Consider the following 20,019-nt stretch of genomic DNA (forward strand, 5'->3'; position numbering starts at 1 on the left):
TTTTAGCCTCTGAGATAACACCCTACCCTTCCTCCAACTTAATCCTCTCCTTCCCAATTCTGACAAAGTCTTTAACCTGAAACATCAAACATTTCTCTTCCCACAGCTATGGGACTGATCTGCTAAATATTTCCAGCATTTTTTGCTTTTATTTTGAAACAAAATTATATGGCTAGAAATGTTTTATTGATGTTCAGAAAACCTCCCCCCTCCAATTGCAGGCACATTGAACTATTAGGCAACTCCCTACCATCCAAATGGCAGAAATCATGTTCCAATAAGATACCTGCCACCTCCCAATGCCAGCGAGTCCAAACTTCCTTTAATGAAGAAAGAATTCTCTCCAGTCCATTGGAAGATCTGGGAAAAGAAAAATAATAAAATGAAGCCTATTATTTCATGAAAGGAACTTCACTCAGGTCAAATACTTTACAATAATTGAAGATTTTGGAAATGTGCTCATATTGTAGGGCCATACATTCAAGATCTTGTGTTTCTCCAAACCACTTAGTATGTTTTGTCTGCACTCTAATGTTCTCCTATTGCCCCTTTTGTGCCCACCAAATTAGCCCTTTCATAGCTTCCTGCAACCATGAACTTCCTTTCTCAATCACACTTTGACAAAAAACAGCAACAATTTAAATGTGGCCCATCTGCTCCAGTTAAGTACGAGCATAAAATCACAAAGGTTTCTAGTTCGGAGTCCCACTTACCAAAATTCTGGTCAACTTTGCTTTTTCCCTACCGAGCCAATTTTTAGAACAGCTTACCACTTTTGGACTACACCTGGTTCTACTTGCTTGATGTGGGGGGGAGGGGGGGGGGAACTGTAAAATTGTAAATAGGTGTCCCTTCCGAACGGAGACCCGACCTTTGTTTTCTGGGTGTTGTCTCCGTTCCTGCTGTGGCCTACCATCGGCCCAACTCCTGGAGCTGGCGGCCTCCAGGGCTCTGGTTCGCTGAGCCCGCGGACCGGACTTACCATCACCGGAGCCGGCCGTCCTCGGAGGCTGCGGGAGCGGCTGCGACTCGCCTTAAGCTCTGGCCGCGTGGATGCCGACATCGGGAGCTCCGGCAGCGGCAGCGTGTTCGCCCGCTGGGGCTTAGGTCGCGGACATTTCACCGTCCGGCGCGGCCTAAAATATGCCGCGGGATTTTTCTCTGCTGGGCGGGGGCTTCAATGTCGGGAGCCACGACCGCCCCGACGTGCAGCAACAGCAGCAGCGTGTTCGCCCACCCGGATCGGACTTATCATCGGCGGAGCCGGCCGTCTTCGGAGGCTGCGGGAGCGGCTGGGACTCGCCTTGGGCCGGCCCGCTGCGGACCGTCCGGCGCGGCCTGCAACCACAACAACCTGACCGCGGGAGAAGACGGCAGGAGAAGGGAAAGACATTGTGGCCTTCCATCACAGTGAGGAGAGGACTGGAGGAGACTCACTGTGATGGATGTTTCTTTTTTTGTGTGTTTTTGGGGTTGTGTAATTTTAATGCCTATTTAATGCTTTTATTGTTGGACTGTGGGTGACTGAATTTCGTCCAATATTGGATGACAAATAAAGCTATCTTGAATCTTGATCAATCTATATCTCAAATGTCTCACCAAACCCAATTAGACCAATCAAACAGCGACCTCTTGAAACACACTTCTTACATGGTCAGCATTTGAACAGTAAATGTGCGTGTGCAACAAACACATGGGATGGAGTTTTACCCCCAGGATGTTCAAAGCTAGCAGCTGTTCAAATTGTGACACTTATTTTACGGATTTTTAATCTAGCTGCCATTGGATCTGTAATTTAAAGAGATGAAAATGGTAAAGATGCAACTGTGGCGGATCAGGCCACTCCTCGGGTCAGCCCCCTCGTTACGTGACGGACAGGTGAAAGGAGTTAAAAGCCAGACCAAGGGAAGGCGTGGATCATCCCTTGGAGAACTACGCTGTGGGCACCAGCTCACAGCCTAATAAAGAATCTATTAAACACTGCCTGGCGTCTTGCCTTTTCTCTGGCCTCCGCCAGGCCACTACATTGGTGACCTCGACGGACATCACACGTAGTGATGTCGAACAATGGACAACCCGGTCCTGCCGCCCTCGCGCAACCCGTCTCCCTCAAATCCGATCGGGGGCCACAGTTCACTTCGGAACTGTGGTCGGCCATGGCAAGGCTCTTGGGTGTCAGCCTACACCACACTACGGCGTACCATCCACAGTCGAACGGGTTGGTGGAACGCTTTCACCGCCAGCTGAAAGCTGCCCTGAAGGCTCGGCTCACGGGCCCAGACTGGGTGGACGCCCTGCCGTGGGTTTTGCTGGGGATCCGCACCGCACCCAAGGAGGACTTGGCCTCCTCCTCCGCCGAGTTGGTGTACGGGGCCCCCTTGACGGTTCCCGGGGAGTTCATCCCACCAGCGCACGGTCGAGTGGAGCAGCCTTCTGACGCCCTGCAACGTCTTCGGCAGACGGTGGGCAGGCTGGCACCTGTGCCCACATCACGTCATGGGACATTCCAGCCACACGTCCCTGCCGCTCTGGAGGACTGCCAGTTTGTGTTCCTGCGCAGGGACGCACACCGATCACTTCTCCAGCGGCCGTACGAGGGCCCCTTCCGGGTCCTACAACACGGCTCGGCCACATTTGTTCTGGACATGGGGGGTCGCAGAGAGACTGTTTCGATCGCACGGCTGAAGCCGGCACACGTGGACATTGATCGGCCGGTGCCGGTTGCACAGCCCCGCCCGCGCGGTCGCCCCCCGTCCAAGCTACCCCCTCCAGTGTCTGCTACGACCCCTCCACCTGTCGGTCAGTCGCCGGTCCCTGCGCCGGTCATGGTGCGCACCCGGGCTGGTCGCCTCGTGCGCCCTCCTGTCCGTTTTGTACCTCCGGTTCTTGGGGGGGGGTCCTGTGGCGGATCAGGCCACTCCTCGGGTCAGCCCCCTCGTTACGTGACGGACAGGTGAAAGGAGTTAAAAGCCAGACCAAGGGAAGGCGTGGATCATCCCTTGGAGAACTACGCTGTGGGCACCAGCTCACAGCCTAATAAAGAATCTATTAAACACTGCCTGGCGTCTTGCCTTTTCTCTGGCCTCCGCCAGGCCACTACACAACCAATCTTCTTGCTATGACAGGGTAAAGACCTTCACATTTTTACAACACTAATAACACTTAGTATATAAAGTGCTAGTGTAAACTGATTCACTGACGTCAGGCCACCAAACAACATTCCTGCAAATAGCATCAAGTGGATCATTTGAGCCCATCCCAAAAGTCTATTGCTTGTATCCTAGCCAACACCATCCAATTCACCCACCAATACTGTGAACTGGAGAACACACCTTGATGCTTATGCATCCATACCTGGATACAAAATACTCATTCTTGTGTACAAATCTCCACCTGGTCTCACTCTACCATCTCTGTGTAACATTCTCCAGAACTCAAATCCTGTTCTCCTGTACCCATGCAGTTCTTTTACCACATACAAAGTCTGTGTCCCCAACACCGGAAAGGTTCCAGATGGACTGGTTGTTGTCTGTTGTAGCTTGCACTTTTTGGTTGGTCTCAACTTTTGCCCCATTAAGCTCAAAACACCTTGTCATCTTAAGTCTAAAAGTATTGTGTAATTGATAATTATTCCAAGTGCATTAATACTGTTACCAATGCAAGCTACAACTTCATTTCCAACACAAAACAAGTAATCAAAACCCTATCTTCTAGAGTCTCACTTCAAAAGAGTGACACAAAAATCATAATGCAATTACAAGGAACTGCAGATGCTGGTTTATACCAAAAATAGATGCAAAATGCTGGTGTAACTCTGTGGGTCGGGCAGCATTTCTGGAGAAAATGGATAGGTGGCCATCTTTCAGACTGAAAAAGGGTCCCGACCTGAAATGTCACCTACTTAAAACTCATGATTGATGTGCAAAATAAAAGACAATTTGAAACTCATATTGCACCCAATCAGAAATGTTGTGAATAAAGTTAATCTCACATGTTATGCATTGTTATTTTCACTATTTTCATGTTCAGTAACAGAGCTTGGATACCAGCATCACTTACTGTTCTAGCTCTGGTCTCGATGGAAAGCCACAGAAAGGCAATTCAATTCAGTGCAATGGAAGAGTTATAATCCAACAGCTGGAAACAAGCTCAGTTACGATCTATCCCATGATTAAATTGCCAGAATACAACTACGTCCGTGGTTGGAACTACATAAAGGTGTACATCACAATTGCAAAATGTTGCCACAAATCTGAATGAAACAGATTCACAAGAGTGATGCCTGGATTAGCAAGGACAGGTTTAACAAAGTGAAATAGTTTTCCCTAGAACATTGGAGGCAGAGGGAAAATCCAATGGAAGTACATAAAATAATAAGAGGGAAAGATAGGACAGTCAGACACTTATTCTCAGGGTGGAAATTTCAAAGGGCAGAAGGCATATTTTAAGGTGAGAGGGGCCACACACACACTGTTTCAAACACATTGTGGACCAAAGCACCTGTCCTGGGCTGTACCGTTCTGTGTGTATCCATCAAGGAGAGAATCAATGAAGAAAAAATATATAGACATTACCAGATACAAATGTTTAGAACAAGGCTGTGATAGACATACCTTAAAATCAAGGTTAAAAGTATAGAGAAAGGTTTCTCCCGTTCCATAATAATAGTCACTCTGCTTTGGGGGATGTGAAGTCAAAGCACCAAACACCTGTAATAGACACAGGGTAGTTAAGCATTTGCTGTTTGTGTACATCAGAGGAGGAAGTTGCACTACCTTCACCTGTACACCTCTCTCTCACCTGGCCACACGTATCCTTTATGACTAGCAGTACGGCCGAGTCAGCGTGGGCTACTTTGCGGTACAAGGTTTTCAGACTGAAGCCATGCACGGCGGTGTTGAATGCCAATCGCCAGGGATGGCCCACTGTTCTGGGTGGTAGATATTTTGAAATCTACAGAGCAAGAGAGAATCTAGATTATAGCACGGTTTGTCCAAGGAGAATGACTGCAAAAGGACACAAAGTGCTGGAGTAACTTAACGGGTCAGGCAACACCTCTGGAGCATATGAATAGGTGACGTTTCAAGTCTGCACCCATTCTTCATTTCAAAGGGTCTTGATCCAAAATGTCACCTATCCATGTTCTCCAGAGATGCTGCCTGGCCCACTGAGTTACTACAGCACTTTGTGAAACGTCACCTATCCATGTTCTCCAGAGATACTGCCTGGCCCACTGAGTTACTACAGCACTTTGTGAAACGTCACCTATCCATGTTCTCCAGAGATGCTGCCTGGCCCACTGAGTTACTCCAGCACTTTGTGTCCTTTTGTCTATTAACCATTCTATGAGAACGTCAGCAAAGTAGTTTGGTTATTTGAAAAAATTCTAAAACAGATTTTGTGGGAAACAATTTGTTTTCAATGCTCAACTATATCAAAAACAATTTATTGATTTTGGTAGGGCCTTCTATCATCTGCAACACATTACATTTATTCTGAGATTTCAAAGCTCCAGAATATCTCGCAAATTTAATTTTTGGACATTGAACAATTTTAGAAACCAGTTATCGAGAGCGAGTGGAATTGGCCAGCGACCACTGTGTATCATCTTCCCAGGACCTGGTACAAGCCACCGGGGAAGAGCTGGAGTAGAGTTTTGATTTTGGAAGAGCAGACTTGGTCTTAATGAAAAGCCAGACACGAAAGGAAACAGCAGATTTGCCAAACCCAATTGCCATGGAAGCTTTAAAAAAAAAAAAATAGTGACAATCATGACAAAAAATATAAAAACTACCAAATCATTCATTTTTAGGAAGTCCTGTGGATTATTCAGCTCCCATTGGCCATTGTTAAGACATCAGGGTGCAGACAATAGGTAACACAGGGAGCCTCAGCACCGCCCCCCCCCCCCTCATTGCCTCCTTTGACAGTTGTGTTAAGATCCTCAACAAGTTTATAATCCTATTATACAAACAATTTAATTCACACTTTAACAAGAGACTTATAATTCGTACCAACATTTCATTTCAACCAAATTTCTCATTCTCTGCCTCAACCCCTCATACTAAAAAGTTTTCACTTTGACCCAAAATTTAAGGTGCTCTCTTTATCTCTCTACTCACCATCTTATGTCAGAAACAGTAAATGCTGGCAATACTTTGCAGCTCTGGCAGGATCTTTCGAATTAGAAACAGAATTAATATATCAGGTTGAAGGCTCAATTGATTATGTTTTTTCCCCCACAGATGCCACCTAATCCAAGTGTTTCCAACACCATTTTAATTTCACATTTGCCGTATCTAGTTTTATTTTCATGAACGTTGTCAACCATTTAACTACCCATTCTCACTCCTTTACTAATAGACATAAACTACTCATTTTAGGCACTACAAGCTGTGCAAGAAAGGGATATCAGAGTAAGGAATTAAGGTTCTGCAATGTAATATATTTCTTAACTAAATTACGTAACAGTTTGGTTCCCACTTGCAAGTTTCATCCCTCTCAAAAATGTATTCATTACTTCTTAAAATTCCGACAACCTTAATGCCATATAGGACTGAGACTGAGATGAAGAAAAACTTCTTCACCCAGAGAGTTGTGAATCTGTGGAATTCTCTGTCACAGAAAGCAGTGGAGACCAAGTCACTGGATGTTTTCAATAGAGGGTTAGATTTAGATCATAGGGCTAAAGGAATCAAGGGATATGGGGAAAAAGCAGGAACGGGGTACTGATTTTAAATGATCAACCATGACAGAACAGAACAAAAAAACAAAGGGCAGAACAGCTTACTCCTGCACCTATTTTCCTATGTTTCTATGTCAACTATTTCTCTCCTCGATAATGCTGCCAGCATTTTCTGTTTTGGTTATGTTAATTGTTTCCTTGTTCGAACAATGTACTCTTCGGGAGATGGCCAAGGAAGATGCAAAAGAACAAGGGGCAGCACGGTGGTGCAGCGGTAGAGTTGCTGCTTCACAGCGCCAGAGATCCGGGTTCGATCCTGACTATGGGTGATGTCTGTACGGAGTTTGTATATTCTCCCTGTGAGCCGGCCGTCCTCGGAGGCTGCGGGAGCGGCTGCGACTCGCCTTAGGCTCGGGCCGCGTGGATGCCGACATCGGGAGCTCCGGCAGTGGCAGCGTGTTCGCCCGCCCCGGATCGCGGGGCTTGGGTCGGCCCACCGCGGACATTTCACCGTCTGGCGCGGCCTGAAATAGGCCGCGGGATTTTTCTCTGCTCGGCGGGGGCTTCAACGTCGGGAGCCACGACCGCCCCGACGTGCAGCAGCAGCGGCAGCATGTTCGCCTGCACCGGATCGCGGGGCTGGGGTCGGCCCGCTGCGGACTTTTCACTGTCCGGCGTGGCCTGGAACGTGGCAACGACAACAGCCTGACCGCGGGAGAAGATGGCAGGGGAAGAGAAAAGACATTCTGGCCTTCCATCACAATGAGGAGGGGATTGGAGGAGATTCACTGTGATGGATGTTTCTTTTTTTTGTTTTTTGTGTTGGTTGGGGTTGTGTAATTTGCTTATTTTATTGCTCTGGACTGTGGGTGATGAAATTTCGTCCAAAAAACTTGTTTTTTGGATGACAAATAAAGATATCCTGAATCCTGATCGCGAGGGTTTTCTCCAGGTGCACCAGTTTCCTCCCACATTCCGAAGACGTACAGGTTTGTAGACTAACTGACGTCTGTAAATTGCCCCTAGTATTTATTACTGAAACTAATGTCCAGGTGATCACTGGTCAACACAGACTCAGTGGGCCGAATGGCCCGTTTCCTACTGGATAATCATAATGAGCCATACCTTCTCAACGTGGAAAGATTCCATTAAACAGCTTTTCCCCTGGAGAACAGGTGCAATGTTCCCAAATTCGGCATCAAAAGCATCTTTGTAATGTTTCAAAGGGCCATCGTCCTCTGTTATAATCTGTGAAGGGCAGGAAATAGCTAATTAGTTTTACAATCTTAGGATTGCCACAAACCCTTACCTATACACTATGAATGGTAATTTCTTAATCACTGGACCAATTTGCCTTTTGAATCCAGATAGACAGTTACAATTTAGATGGGATACTGGGGGATGGGCAGCGCAGCGGTAGAGTTGCTGCCTTATAACGCCAGAGACCCGGATTCGATCCAGGCTACGGGTGCTTGTCTGTACGAAGTTTGTACGTTCTCCCCGAGATCTGCGTAGGTTGTCCGAGAACTTCAGTTTCCTCCCTTACTCTAAAGATGTGCAGGTTTGTACGTTAATTGGCTTGGTAAAATTTTTAATTGTCTCTAGTGTGTGTAGGATAGTGTTAATGTGCGGGGATCACTGGTTGGTATGGACTCGGTAGGCCGAAAGGCCGGTTTCCACGCTGTATCTCTAAACTAAACAAGGAACTGCAGATGCTGGTTTACAAAACAAACAAAGTGCTGGAGTAACTGAGCAGGTCAGACAGCATCCCTGGAGAACAAGGGGTTTCACTTCAGGTAACCTATCCATGTTCTCCAGTGATGCTGACTGACCTACCAAGTTACTCCATCACTGTCATTTTCAGTTACAATTTAGGTTGCGAGTGGACTTGTACTACAAATATAAAATGTTCAGCACTACAGACAACAGTTTTGCAGACAACGGCACTACAGTTTTGTCGTTACTCACACAAAATGTTTTAAATTTAAATTTCCTTCCAACATTCAGGGACGCAACAAGCAGCATTTCACTTGCACTTCACCCAGTTTAGTGCATTTCATTTGCTGCTCATAATGTGGTCTCCACATTAGAAAAAACAGACACAGCCAACCACTATATAGAGCACTACACAGAGTCTATATAACAACCCTGAGCTTCTAGTCATCCATCATTTTAACTCATTGTCCCACTTTCACCTTGACCTGCCTTCAGCTTGCTACATTACTCCAAACATGACCAATGTAAGTAGACCAAGTCTACTCCACCATTCAATCATGGCTGATCTATCTTTCCCTCTCAACCCCATTTTCCTACCTTCGCCCCATAATTCCGACGCCCTTACTAATCAAGAATCTGTCAATCTCCGCTTGAAAATATCCATTGACCTGGCCTCCACAGCTGTCTGTTGCAATGAATTCCACAGATTCGCCACCCTTTGACTAAAGAAATTCCTTCTTTCTAAAGGTATGTCTTTTTATTCTGGGGCTATGGCCTCTAGTCCTAAACACTCCCACCAGTGGAAACATCCTCTCCACATTCATTCTATCCAGGGCTTTCACTATTCAGTATGTTTCAATGAGGTCTCCCCTATCCTTAATATTAAATTGAAACACTTTTGTAAACCCCTTATCTGCAGTTCCTGATATCCACTAAATTTTCCGCCTAGTTGTACATTTAATGTACATTACTTGCTGAAAATCCAAAATACATAGCACAGCCTACCATTATATTCAATTTTAAATAACATTTGTGCAATGACTCGCACTGTGAACTAATTTCCTTTGTCAAAGGCATTCTGAGAGTATCAGATCACAAATCCAGGTCTAGGGCAAAATATAGTTTAACATTAAAAGGTAAGCTTGGTGCAGCTCACGCCAGGGCTCGGTGGGGGAGGACCACAGTCCAGAGTCCTTTCACAGCAGGACATTAGTGGGCAGGGTCTGGTAGAGACGCCCCTCAAACAAAGGAAGGGATATCAACCCAGAGGGGACACGAGTGGCAAGGGTGCTTGGTACAAGGATAGATTGTTTTTTGTTGGCTGTGATTGTGTGTGAAATTGCTTATTTTTGTTGCTCTATTGCTGGACTGTGGGTGAACTTTCATTTCATAGCACATCTTGTATGTGTACGTGACAAATAAACTTGACAACACCACCGAATATAACAACGCTGAGAATGTTTGAGAACGTTGAGAGTTTTTGCATTGTTCCTTTTTTATTATTCTCAATTAAGTTTATTTTTGAAAAAAGAAATCTGTGCAAGACTATACTTTACAGGTAGGCCTAGATAGAGTGGAGGGGAAGTTTCCAGTAGTGGGAGAGTCCAGGACTAGATGGCACACCATCAAAACAAAGGGTCATACCTTTACAATGGCGATGAGGATGAATTTCTTTAGCCAGACAGTGGTGAATCTGTGGAATTCATTGTCACAGATGGCTGTGGAAGCCGTCACTGGGTATTTTTAAAGTGGAAATTAATAGGTTCTAGATTAGTAAGGGTGTTATAGGTTATGGGGGAGAAGGCAGCAGAACGGGGTCGAGGGATAAAAATAGATCAGCCGCAATCAAATGGCAGAGCAGACTCGATGATGCGAATGGCCTAATTCTGCTCCTGTGCCTTATGATTATACTTGTGCACAGATTCGATATTTGAGTCCCTGGTTGATGTGAAATTCAGAAGGACAATGTTTATTCTCCCTCAGGCTTCCCACATCACAGTTCAGCAGCAGTAACTGTTGCTCTCCTCCACTGTAACAGATACGTAAACAACAACTTACAGACCTTTTCCACCTCAAGCTTTCATTACCAATTTAAAACTGGAGGCACTTCAGGGGAGTAAAAACAGATTTAAAACTGACAACGAACCATAACACTCCCATTGACTATGAGAGGTCTAAAGATGTCAACCATAACCCTCGGCAATGCGTTGCTTGAACAAAGAAAAGTCATGTGGGTCGAAGGACATTATTGACTTTGGCCCTTAAAAAGCAGTCAGATTTATTTGGAGTACAGCAGGAACATTGAGCTAATGTGCATCAAAGTAAAAGCTTGACCCAAGTCAGGGTTTCAAGATGGGCAAGAAGATACCGCTTCAACAATGGGATTCCAAATGAATTTGATCCTTTGCCTATTGATCGGTCGATGTGACTAGTGTCCACATTTTCCTTGCTTTCATTTCCAGGCATTCCTTACCTGGTATACTGTTCAGTATTTTACTGCTGCATTGAGCAATCAGTGAAAACATTTTTAACATCAGTGGATCGATACCAATAATTCAATTAGTGATTTAACTCACCTCCCAATCATCAAACAGTCTATCGAAAAGCTTCTCGTTCAAGGAGAATGGGCACTTTTCACCCAAGAGCACAAAGTCATCCACACGATTGTCACCCATTTCTTCAAATAAATAAATACCAGGTCTCCAATGGTTTAGGTACGTGTGGAATTCAATCAGTCTGCAATGATAGAACAGGAAATATACAATACATTTGCTTTTATACAGGCTCTTTTCATGACCTCAGATCAAAATGCATCACAACAAATGAAGTGCTTTTGAAATGTGAATCAATCAAAATAACCCACCAATTGAAAGGGTTAATATTGGGAAATGTACTGGAAAACATCCTCAGTATTCAACATGGATCTGTCCACCCAAGGGGCCAGACACGTATTTGTTGATGAAACACTTTTTGGCTTTGCACTGACAATCTGTCTAAATATTCATCCGATTTTAATACAAATAACAGGTATTTTGGTAATTTTTAACACGTATAAAAACAGATTAATAAAAAATCTACATGAAGAAATAATGTTTTAGGCCCGTGCTATAAAATAGGGTTAAATACTCAGCACGACATAAAGAATGCGTTGAGCAATTATTCTCAATCAATCCATTTAAGCTTCTTAGAAATCAATTAGATCAAATAGATTTTTTTTGTATACTCAGAAATACAAAGATAATGAGTTTTGACTTTCCCTTTTACACTTTTGAAGAATTTTACATCTTGCAAAACACAAGTTTACTATCTAGGCATTTTAAATTATGATACGGAATGACTCTTGACTTTTATAATTGACCTCTCTTCTCTCACCTTACAAACAGTTCGTAAAAACAAGTCCAAAACTGAACAAACCTTTGCTGCATTTACAAAAGGAAAAGCAAGCAATTTTGTCAATCAACACAGGAAGCCGACAGTATACATTTCATTAACCATCAGGCAACGCCAGGAGTGTTTGAATCAGGGTTCGCAACAATTTCCATCTATATTGTTTACATTATCCAAAGGCAGACACACCTTGCTATTTTCAACGCAAGGGATTTTAATTTCAATATCATTGTCATTTGTGGAGAGACGATCACGTAAAATTCAGCTCGTGTCTAGACTTGTACAGTGTTCAAATTGTGACTTTCATATACAGATGACTCACAACAGGATTTCTGTTCTTTTTAACCAAATGAGACGAGAATTCAAGAACCAGAGTTTACATATGATCGATAAAAAGAAGTTATATGACACAACTCAATTAATTGTCTGAAGAAGGATCTCAACCTGAAACACCACCTATCCACATTCACCAGACCTGCTGAGTTACTCCAGCATTTTGTGTCCTTTTTAATTACAGACAGGTTCTTCTCAATTTTTTTAAAAACCATATGCCAAAATCAATTCTTAACCATATTTGGAAGCTACAGCAAAACAAACATTTTAAAAGTTAATTAAGTGAAGAATCACAGTGTAGATGAATAAATCATTTATAATCATTGCAACTCCATTACTCCCAATGATTCACTTTGTATACATTCAAACAAATGAAATAAGCCAGAAACTAATTAAAAATCTCATTTGTCTCTTCACTCAAAAGATCTATACTCACAAAACAAGACTCTTCTAATCCAAACTTCTCCGGGCTTGCAACTGAAACAACTTCAGAACAAACTCGCCTCATTTGGTTATACACACAAAGATAAATCTTCCACTGACTAATCAGGAGCCTGCTCCAGTGAACATAGAGATAAAGGAGGTAATCATATACAGCTTACGTTCTCAGCAGGGCATACCAACTGCTTAAATAAATCAGCAGCTGAGATATTTAGAAAAGTCACTGAAATTTATAAAACATAGAGCCCCAACTTAAATCCTAAAAGCAGATACGGTGAGGCTGCATCAAAAATGAAAGACACAAACCAATCTCTGGAAGAAGATGTAAATCCACCTAATTATGGATTTGACAAGGGTGACCAGTTGACCAATCTACTCTCATGATATGGGTGGGACGTTTAATTATGATAATGAAACTGATTACCTTAATTTGACAATCATTCTACTTTTACCAACAAGGCTGTTAGATTTAAAATCTTAAAGAAGACAAAAAATGCTGAATGTTTATATTAAGAGATTTTCTTTGCATCCAAAGCTTGATTAAGTAATGTAGAATGAAAGGCAGATTCCAATTCATGCATAGATCCTTTGCATTAGATTTGACAATAGGAAGTTTACTTCAGGACAAGCTGCCCATGTGTTGATGAGTTGTCCAGTCTAGGGTCCTTCTGCTGCTGGATGTTAAGGGGCAGAGTCTGTTGGGGACACCCCCCAAAGGGAGGGGAGGGGAGGGATAGGATATCACCCCAGGGAGCTGCATGAGTGGCAATAGTGCTTTCTTTAAAAATGGGTGTGAACACTACTGAGTAGGACACCATTTAATGTGCAGACACTGAGAATGTATGGAGTTTTTTCACCGTTTTTAGAACAAAGAACATAGAACAGTACAGCACAGGAATGGGCTTTTCGGCCCATAATGTTTGTGCCGAACAGGATGCCAAGCTAAACTGATCTCATCTATACGGTATGAATGTTGATTTCCCTAATTTCAAGTAACTCCAACATTTCTTTCCCCCCCACCCCCAAGTCTATGCTGACCATCGATCACCCATTCACACTAGTTCTATATTATTCCCAATTTCTCACTCCTGGCACACTCGGGGTAATTTACAAAGGCCAATTAATCTACTATTCTGCATGTCTGTGATGTGGGAGGAAACTGAAGCACCCAGAGGAAACCCTCAGGGTCACAGGGAGAACGTGCTAACTCTGTACAGACAGCACCTGAGGTCAGGATCGAACAGAGGTTTCTAGTGCTGTGAGGCAGCAGCGCTACCAGCTGTGCCATCATGCCGCCAACCAAGTGAACATTTCCTTTCCTAAATGTGTTGGAAGGAACTGCAGATGCTGGTTTACACCGAAGATAGACACAAACTGCTGGAGTAACTCAGCAGCATCTCTGGAGAAAAGGAACAGGTCGAGACCTTTTCTCGGACTCCTTTCCTAAGCCTGCCTTATATCTCATATTTTCTGTTCTATCGCTTCCCCCTTTTTCTTTTGGGAGGGTCTGTTCTGCATTTCCCAACCCATGATTTTTTTTTTTTGGATCTTCCTTTTAAATTGAGGGTTGTATATCACAGCAAGTTCTGTTGACCTTGAATAGTCAATCTTTAAACTGTGGGAATGATCAACAGTATTCTTGGGTAGAACAGGTTTAGAGTAACCATTGTGCCAGTATAAGGCAGTTTACGTACATAGTTAAACCTCAGTTTATAATCTCTGATGTAACCTAAGTTAATGATTAGGTTTTAATTGATGATGTCAAGTAATTTATTCTTTTTGGCTCAGGTGTCCAAAGTAGTTCTGTCCCACTCATTTTACAAAACAAACTTGAAGACCAAACACATAACAGTCTTAACCATCACACTCATTAACCACTTGAATTATTATATATATTATTGATAACAAGAGCATTTTCTGGTTACCAAGTTGCTGCTTGTAATCTGTTTCCTCGCTCCTATTATCTCTGCTTGTCGTCTGACAAAGCAATATTTATTTTCCCTGCTTTGCCTTGCAAGGATTAATTGAGGAAAGCTACATGTTCTCTCCTCATTCTCCCTGATTTTCCTGCCATCCCTTTTTGACGGTGGATTCGATGGAACAAATATTCGTACAAGGGCTTCAGGTGCATTCTCAAAGTACTGCATGAAACTGAGGACCAACTCCTGCACTAAGAACATTGTCTGGTTCCTCTTACCTTTGCCCCAGCCTCCATTCCCAAGTTATAATTACACTGAACATTTGCCCTCCTTATCTACCCTGACTCAGTGGGGAGAATTTGTGTTGCCTTCAATTCGCCATTGGTTATTTAGTTTGATGGTTAATGTTGTTTTCTTTCTTTATGTGGCTGGATTCATGTGCATCATCTTCAGAGTGCCTGCTGCCTTGACACCACCCTTTGATTTGCTGTGGTTCCATAGATAACGTTCAGAGACAAGGATTCCCGTTAACAAACTTACTTTTCTTGGGACATTGCAAACCAGTATTCCTCAGATTTGTTCATATCCTGAGGTGCAGCCACTCCTAACTTAAGCAAGTGCATCCTTTTCACAGGAAGTTTAACCTTCAGGCATAAAAACATCAATCTAAGTTTGTCTTCATCATCTTTAGAACGATACAGGTCTGCAATTTAAAAAAAAGAATTATTTAGTTAGTACTATGTTTAAGATTCAGTTTCAGATTAGTTTATTGTCATGACATTCTTTGCATGAAGCTCATAGAGTATCAAACGTACATGATGGTAGTTACTTAATAAATACAATGACAAATGTAAAACAGTAAACCGATGCAAATATTTGTGCATCAGATCAGATAGTGTAACCTGACTTGGTTTTTTAAAAAATTGCAAACCTGAAGTAGTGCAAAATAAAAGACTAAAGTGCAATAAGGGAATAATTGAATGAGGTAAAGAGTAAGAATACCTCATGGAATGGGTTGTGAACGAGAGGTTGGTTCAGGAATCTGATAGCAATGGGGATCAAGTTGTTCTTAAGTCTGGATGTTTGGGCTTTGATGCTCCTGAAACATCTGCCTGAAGGTCGAATAGAGAAAAGGGAATGTGGACAGGGTGGCAGGCATCCTTGTCAATTCTTCCAGCCTTCCCGATGCATTGCATGAAGATGGACTGGGTGGAAGGAAGTGACGTACGGCATACGTGTGATGGACTGGGCTGTGCTCTCTGCAGGTTCAAGTGATCAAGAGCAGAGCAGTTGCCATAACAGGCCAAGATGTATCCTGTCAGAATACTTTTTATAACACATCTATAAATGTTCAAGAGAATCCTTGGGGACATGCCACGTCTTCTCAGACATCTAAGAAAGTAAATACAACTGATGTTCTTTCTTGATCACCACATCAGTATTAAGAGACCAGGTTGGGTTGCTGGTGACATGATACCTGGCTACTTGAAGCTATTGACCATCTCCGTTGATGAAGACAGGGATAGGTTCATTCCCCTGCTCCCTCAGGTCAACAACCGACCTGTTCATCTTGCATACCTTAAGGGCTAGGTTGCTGTTCTGACACTGTGACACCAGGTTTCTGATATCTTTCCTGTACTCTGTCTCATCATTGTTGTTTATCCGGAGAGGCTCCAACGGAGAGCAAAATGGAGCAGTGGTCTACTGAAGCACTGCCTTGAGCCAATGGACTGGAACATGTTCAGAACTACTTCATCCAGCCTGAATGAGTACACCTCAATCGTTATCAGTTTCATCAAGAAGTGCGTTGATGATCGTGCACTGACAAGAACAACCAGGGTCCATCTTAATCAGAAACCTTGGTGAACAGGGAGATTCACTCTCTGCTAAACTCCATATCTGGGACCTTCAAGAAGGATGGCCCTGTACTGCATTAAAAGGCCAAGTATGACCTCCGTAAAACTATCAGGGAAGCTAGAGACTTTAATTTCAGACAAGCTAGATTCAATCAAGCCAATGCCAGGTGAATGTGGAAGGGCCTGACTAACCATCACAGGCTACAAGCTGAAATCATTGGTGATCCCTGGGATCGATGCACCTCTACTGAATGAGCTCGATGCATTTTACTCCCACTTGAACAGGCAAACTAAGGTCCACCAAGGTACACTCCTTGTCCCCATTGGCTCTGTCCCAGAAATCGTGCTGGCGAGTTAGACCTGCTTTCACGAGGGTAAATTCTTTGAAAGCAGCTCACCTGGATGGAGTTCCTAGAGAGGTTCTGAAATCGTGCCCCAATCACAGTCTTCACCAAGATCTTTAATCTCTCATTTCAACACCCTACTGTCCCTAAATGGTTCAATGAACTCTCCATCATTTCAGTCTCCAAGAAAAATAAAGTGACCCATCTCAATGACTAACGCCCATTAGCCCTAACATCAACCATAATGAAATGCTTTGAAAGATTGGCGATGGCACACATCTGCGCCTGCCACCCAGACAATCTCGGCCCCTTGCAATTTGCATAGAGGAAAACTAGGTCTATTAAAATAGGTTAATTAAGTAGTGAAGTGAGGGACATAAACACACAGCAACATTCATGAGCACTGATGCATTATGCTCATTTTCAAAACACCTTTGGTCTATCTAAAGCTATTTCAACCAAACTTCAGTAACATTTCAATAATGTGCAGGCTTGGACTTTGGTGCAGGACTGGCAGATTTTCCAGTTTATGAGATATTAATGCCCCAATGAACTCTGAACATACTTTTAGATGTTACACAGTAATACAATATATTTATTAGGGAACTAGTTTAGAGAGAGAGAATAGGAAAGTAAACCTGCAGGAAACAGGGCCCCTGTGAGTTTAAGGGGAACATGGGAATGGGGCCCCAATGAGTTTATAAGGACTGTGGGAACTGATGAGTTCTCAAGGAGTGTGCATCAATGAGGTCCTGAGAATTCAAAGGGTGTGAGAAAAAATGCTTGGTCAGCTGAATGTCAAACTCTCAGGATATTTGAATAGATCGCAGATTATTTGAAGATTGTCTGAAGAAGGGTCTCGACCCGAAACGTCACCCATTCCTTCTCTCCCGAGATGCTGCGTGACCTGCTGAGTTACTCCAGCATTTTGTGAATAAGCAGATTATTTGAGTATCTATTTGCATTAAAATCGTACCATCGTTCACAAGTAGAGATAAAAACCAAGCTGTAGCGGGCCAACTTCATTGGCCAACTATCCTGACTACGGGTGCCGTCTGTACGGAGTTTGTACGTTCTCCCCGTAACCTGCATGGGTTTTCTCCGAGATCTTCGGTTTCCTCCCACACTCCAAAGACGTACAGGTATGTAGTTTAATGGGCTGGGCAAATGTAAAAAAATATCTCTAGTGGGTGTATAGTGTTAGTGTGCGGGGATCGCTGGGCGGCACGGACCTGGTGGGCCGAAAAGGCCTGTTTCCGCGCTGTATATATATGATATGATATGATATGATATAACATCCTCCAAAGATTTGTTGTCCAAAACTAGTTACTGAGCAGTTATTCAAGTTCAGAGAACAAGTTATTCCTGATATAACAATCTGAGTTGTCATAACAAGCGATCTAATTTTGTGGAAGAGGACAAGATAATTGAGATGGAAAAGCAACATTTAGAGTAGGAAAAAGGAATAAAGGTACAGACTATTACAATGTAATGGATCAAGGACTTCTGGTACAGGTAGGTTAACACAGGTAAATTCTTGAAACACTGAAATGGACACTGTAATGGATACTTCGTAAAGGAGCTAATTGGATTTCCTCAATCATAATTATTTCAAGCTCTTATGAATAAACAAAGAAAGAACTTGTGTGTTCACAAAGCAAAACTAAAACTGTTTAATATTCAACAGCGTACTCTGCAAAAGTACATTCGACTCTCAGTCAGATAGTTGTAAATTCAGATGTGTTGTACATAAAGTGTGCTGTTGACAAATTTCCAAAAACAAAAGTTTAATTTAATTTGAAATTGTAAATAAATTCTGGGAGATAAAATGATCCATCTTGAGATAAATTGATGTTAAAATGGTAATTTTTTTTTCTTGGTGCTTTTATGTTGCTTTAATAATCAATTAAAAAATATATTGGAATTTTGATGGTTAGAAATGCATTAACCAGATGTGGTTAATGCATTTGTAAACATCAAAATTCCAATATATTTTGGGGATATGAAGCGGCATGGAATTATATAAAAAAGAATAGATAACAGCTGCTAAAAATAAAGTTAATCTGATGTTCAATGATAATAAGGGTTTAATGTAATGATACTCCAAGAGAATGCTCTAGGTGAAGTGGTTAAGTGTGGAAATGCAATATTATCTCCTCTATTACAAACCAACTGAGTGGGTGTTTTAGAAGCATCATTCTTGTGGGACCCACTGTAAATGCACTGGGTGGTCCTGTGAAATATCTGGCTTGTTCCCAGTTTTGTTGTAGATGGCTCTGGTGACATTGCTATGGAACGTTCCAGTTAGTTGGACAAATGGCCTGCAACCTGCCCTGCAACAAAAACGCAGTGCAGAAGAACTTCTTTGACTACAAGACACACACAAAAAAGTCCTCAAGTCCATTCAAGAAAAGGAGAGGATGGACCCTGTCAGATGGTCGATGGTCGAAGTCATTTGGTTTAACGTCATATCAGAGACCATTCAAACAAGCAGCAATGGTGGTAGTGAGAGGAGTTCTCCCTATCAGATCCTCCATACACAGTGGGAATGTCAGTACCATTGTATGCTGTCTCAAGGCAGTGGGGATGAGTCCTTCAATCATCTCCTCCAGGAATGTGCTTTCTGTCCGTGAGGCTGCTGAGAGCCCACGGTATCTAAGGGCAGATACTAGCATGGATCGCAGGTTGGCAAAGAGTGTCAATATAGGGGGCTTTTTCTCGTTGGCTGCCAGTGACTTGTGGAGTTCCACAGGGGTCGGTGCTGGGGCTGCTACTCTTCACATTGTATATTAATGATTTGGACGAGGGGTTTTAAGGCTTTGTGGCCAAGTTTGCAGATGATACGAAAATAGGTGGAAGGGCCGGTAGTGCAGAGAAAGCAGGGACTCTGCAGAAAGACTTGGACAGGTTGGGAGCGTGGGCAGAGAAGTGGCAGATGGAATATAGTGTTGCAAAGTGTGGAGTCATGCATTTTGGTGGTAGGAATAAAGGCATAGATTATTTTCTAAATGGGGAGAGAATCCAGAAATCAGAGGTGCAAAGGGACCTGGGAGTGCTGGTGCAGGATTCCCAAAAGGTTAATCTGCAAGTCGAATAGGTAGTAAAGAAAGCAAACTCAATGCTAGTTTTTATTTCAAGACAAAAACAGGGGTGTAATGCTGAGGCTCAATAAGGTGCTGGTAAGGCCACATTTGGAATATTGTGAGCAATTTTGGGCACCATATCTGAGGAAGGATGTGCTGGCTCTGGAAATCCCAGGAATGAGTAGGTTAACCTATGATGAGGGTTTGTCGGCACTGGGCCTGTACTCGCTGGAGTTTAGAAGAATGAGGGGGGAC

General features: G+C 43.1%; 1 protein-coding gene across 13 annotated transcripts in view; it reads right to left on the bottom strand.

Moving 5' to 3' along the window:
* Positions 1 to 20,019, bottom strand: part of LOC144606839 (nuclear receptor coactivator 7) — a 61,771-nt gene that overhangs the window by 1,954 nt on the left and 39,798 nt on the right. For all 13 annotated transcript variants that reach the window (XM_078423252.1, XM_078423251.1, XM_078423250.1 and 10 more), the window contains 6 exons: positions 15,022 to 15,184; positions 10,978 to 11,137; positions 7,811 to 7,933; positions 4,801 to 4,953; positions 4,614 to 4,709; positions 287 to 360 (listed from right to left, as the gene is read on the bottom strand). In XM_078423252.1, coding sequence (XP_078279378.1) covers positions 287 to 360; positions 4,614 to 4,709; positions 4,801 to 4,953; positions 7,811 to 7,933; positions 10,978 to 11,137; positions 15,022 to 15,184 — 769 coding nt within the window. The remainder of the gene's footprint in view (positions 1 to 286; positions 361 to 4,613; positions 4,710 to 4,800; positions 4,954 to 7,810; positions 7,934 to 10,977; positions 11,138 to 15,021; positions 15,185 to 20,019) is intronic.

The sequence above is a fragment of the Rhinoraja longicauda genome, chromosome 27, assembly GCF_053455715.1.
Source record: "Rhinoraja longicauda isolate Sanriku21f chromosome 27, sRhiLon1.1, whole genome shotgun sequence".
Taxonomy (NCBI): domain Eukaryota; kingdom Metazoa; phylum Chordata; class Chondrichthyes; order Rajiformes; family Arhynchobatidae; genus Rhinoraja; species Rhinoraja longicauda.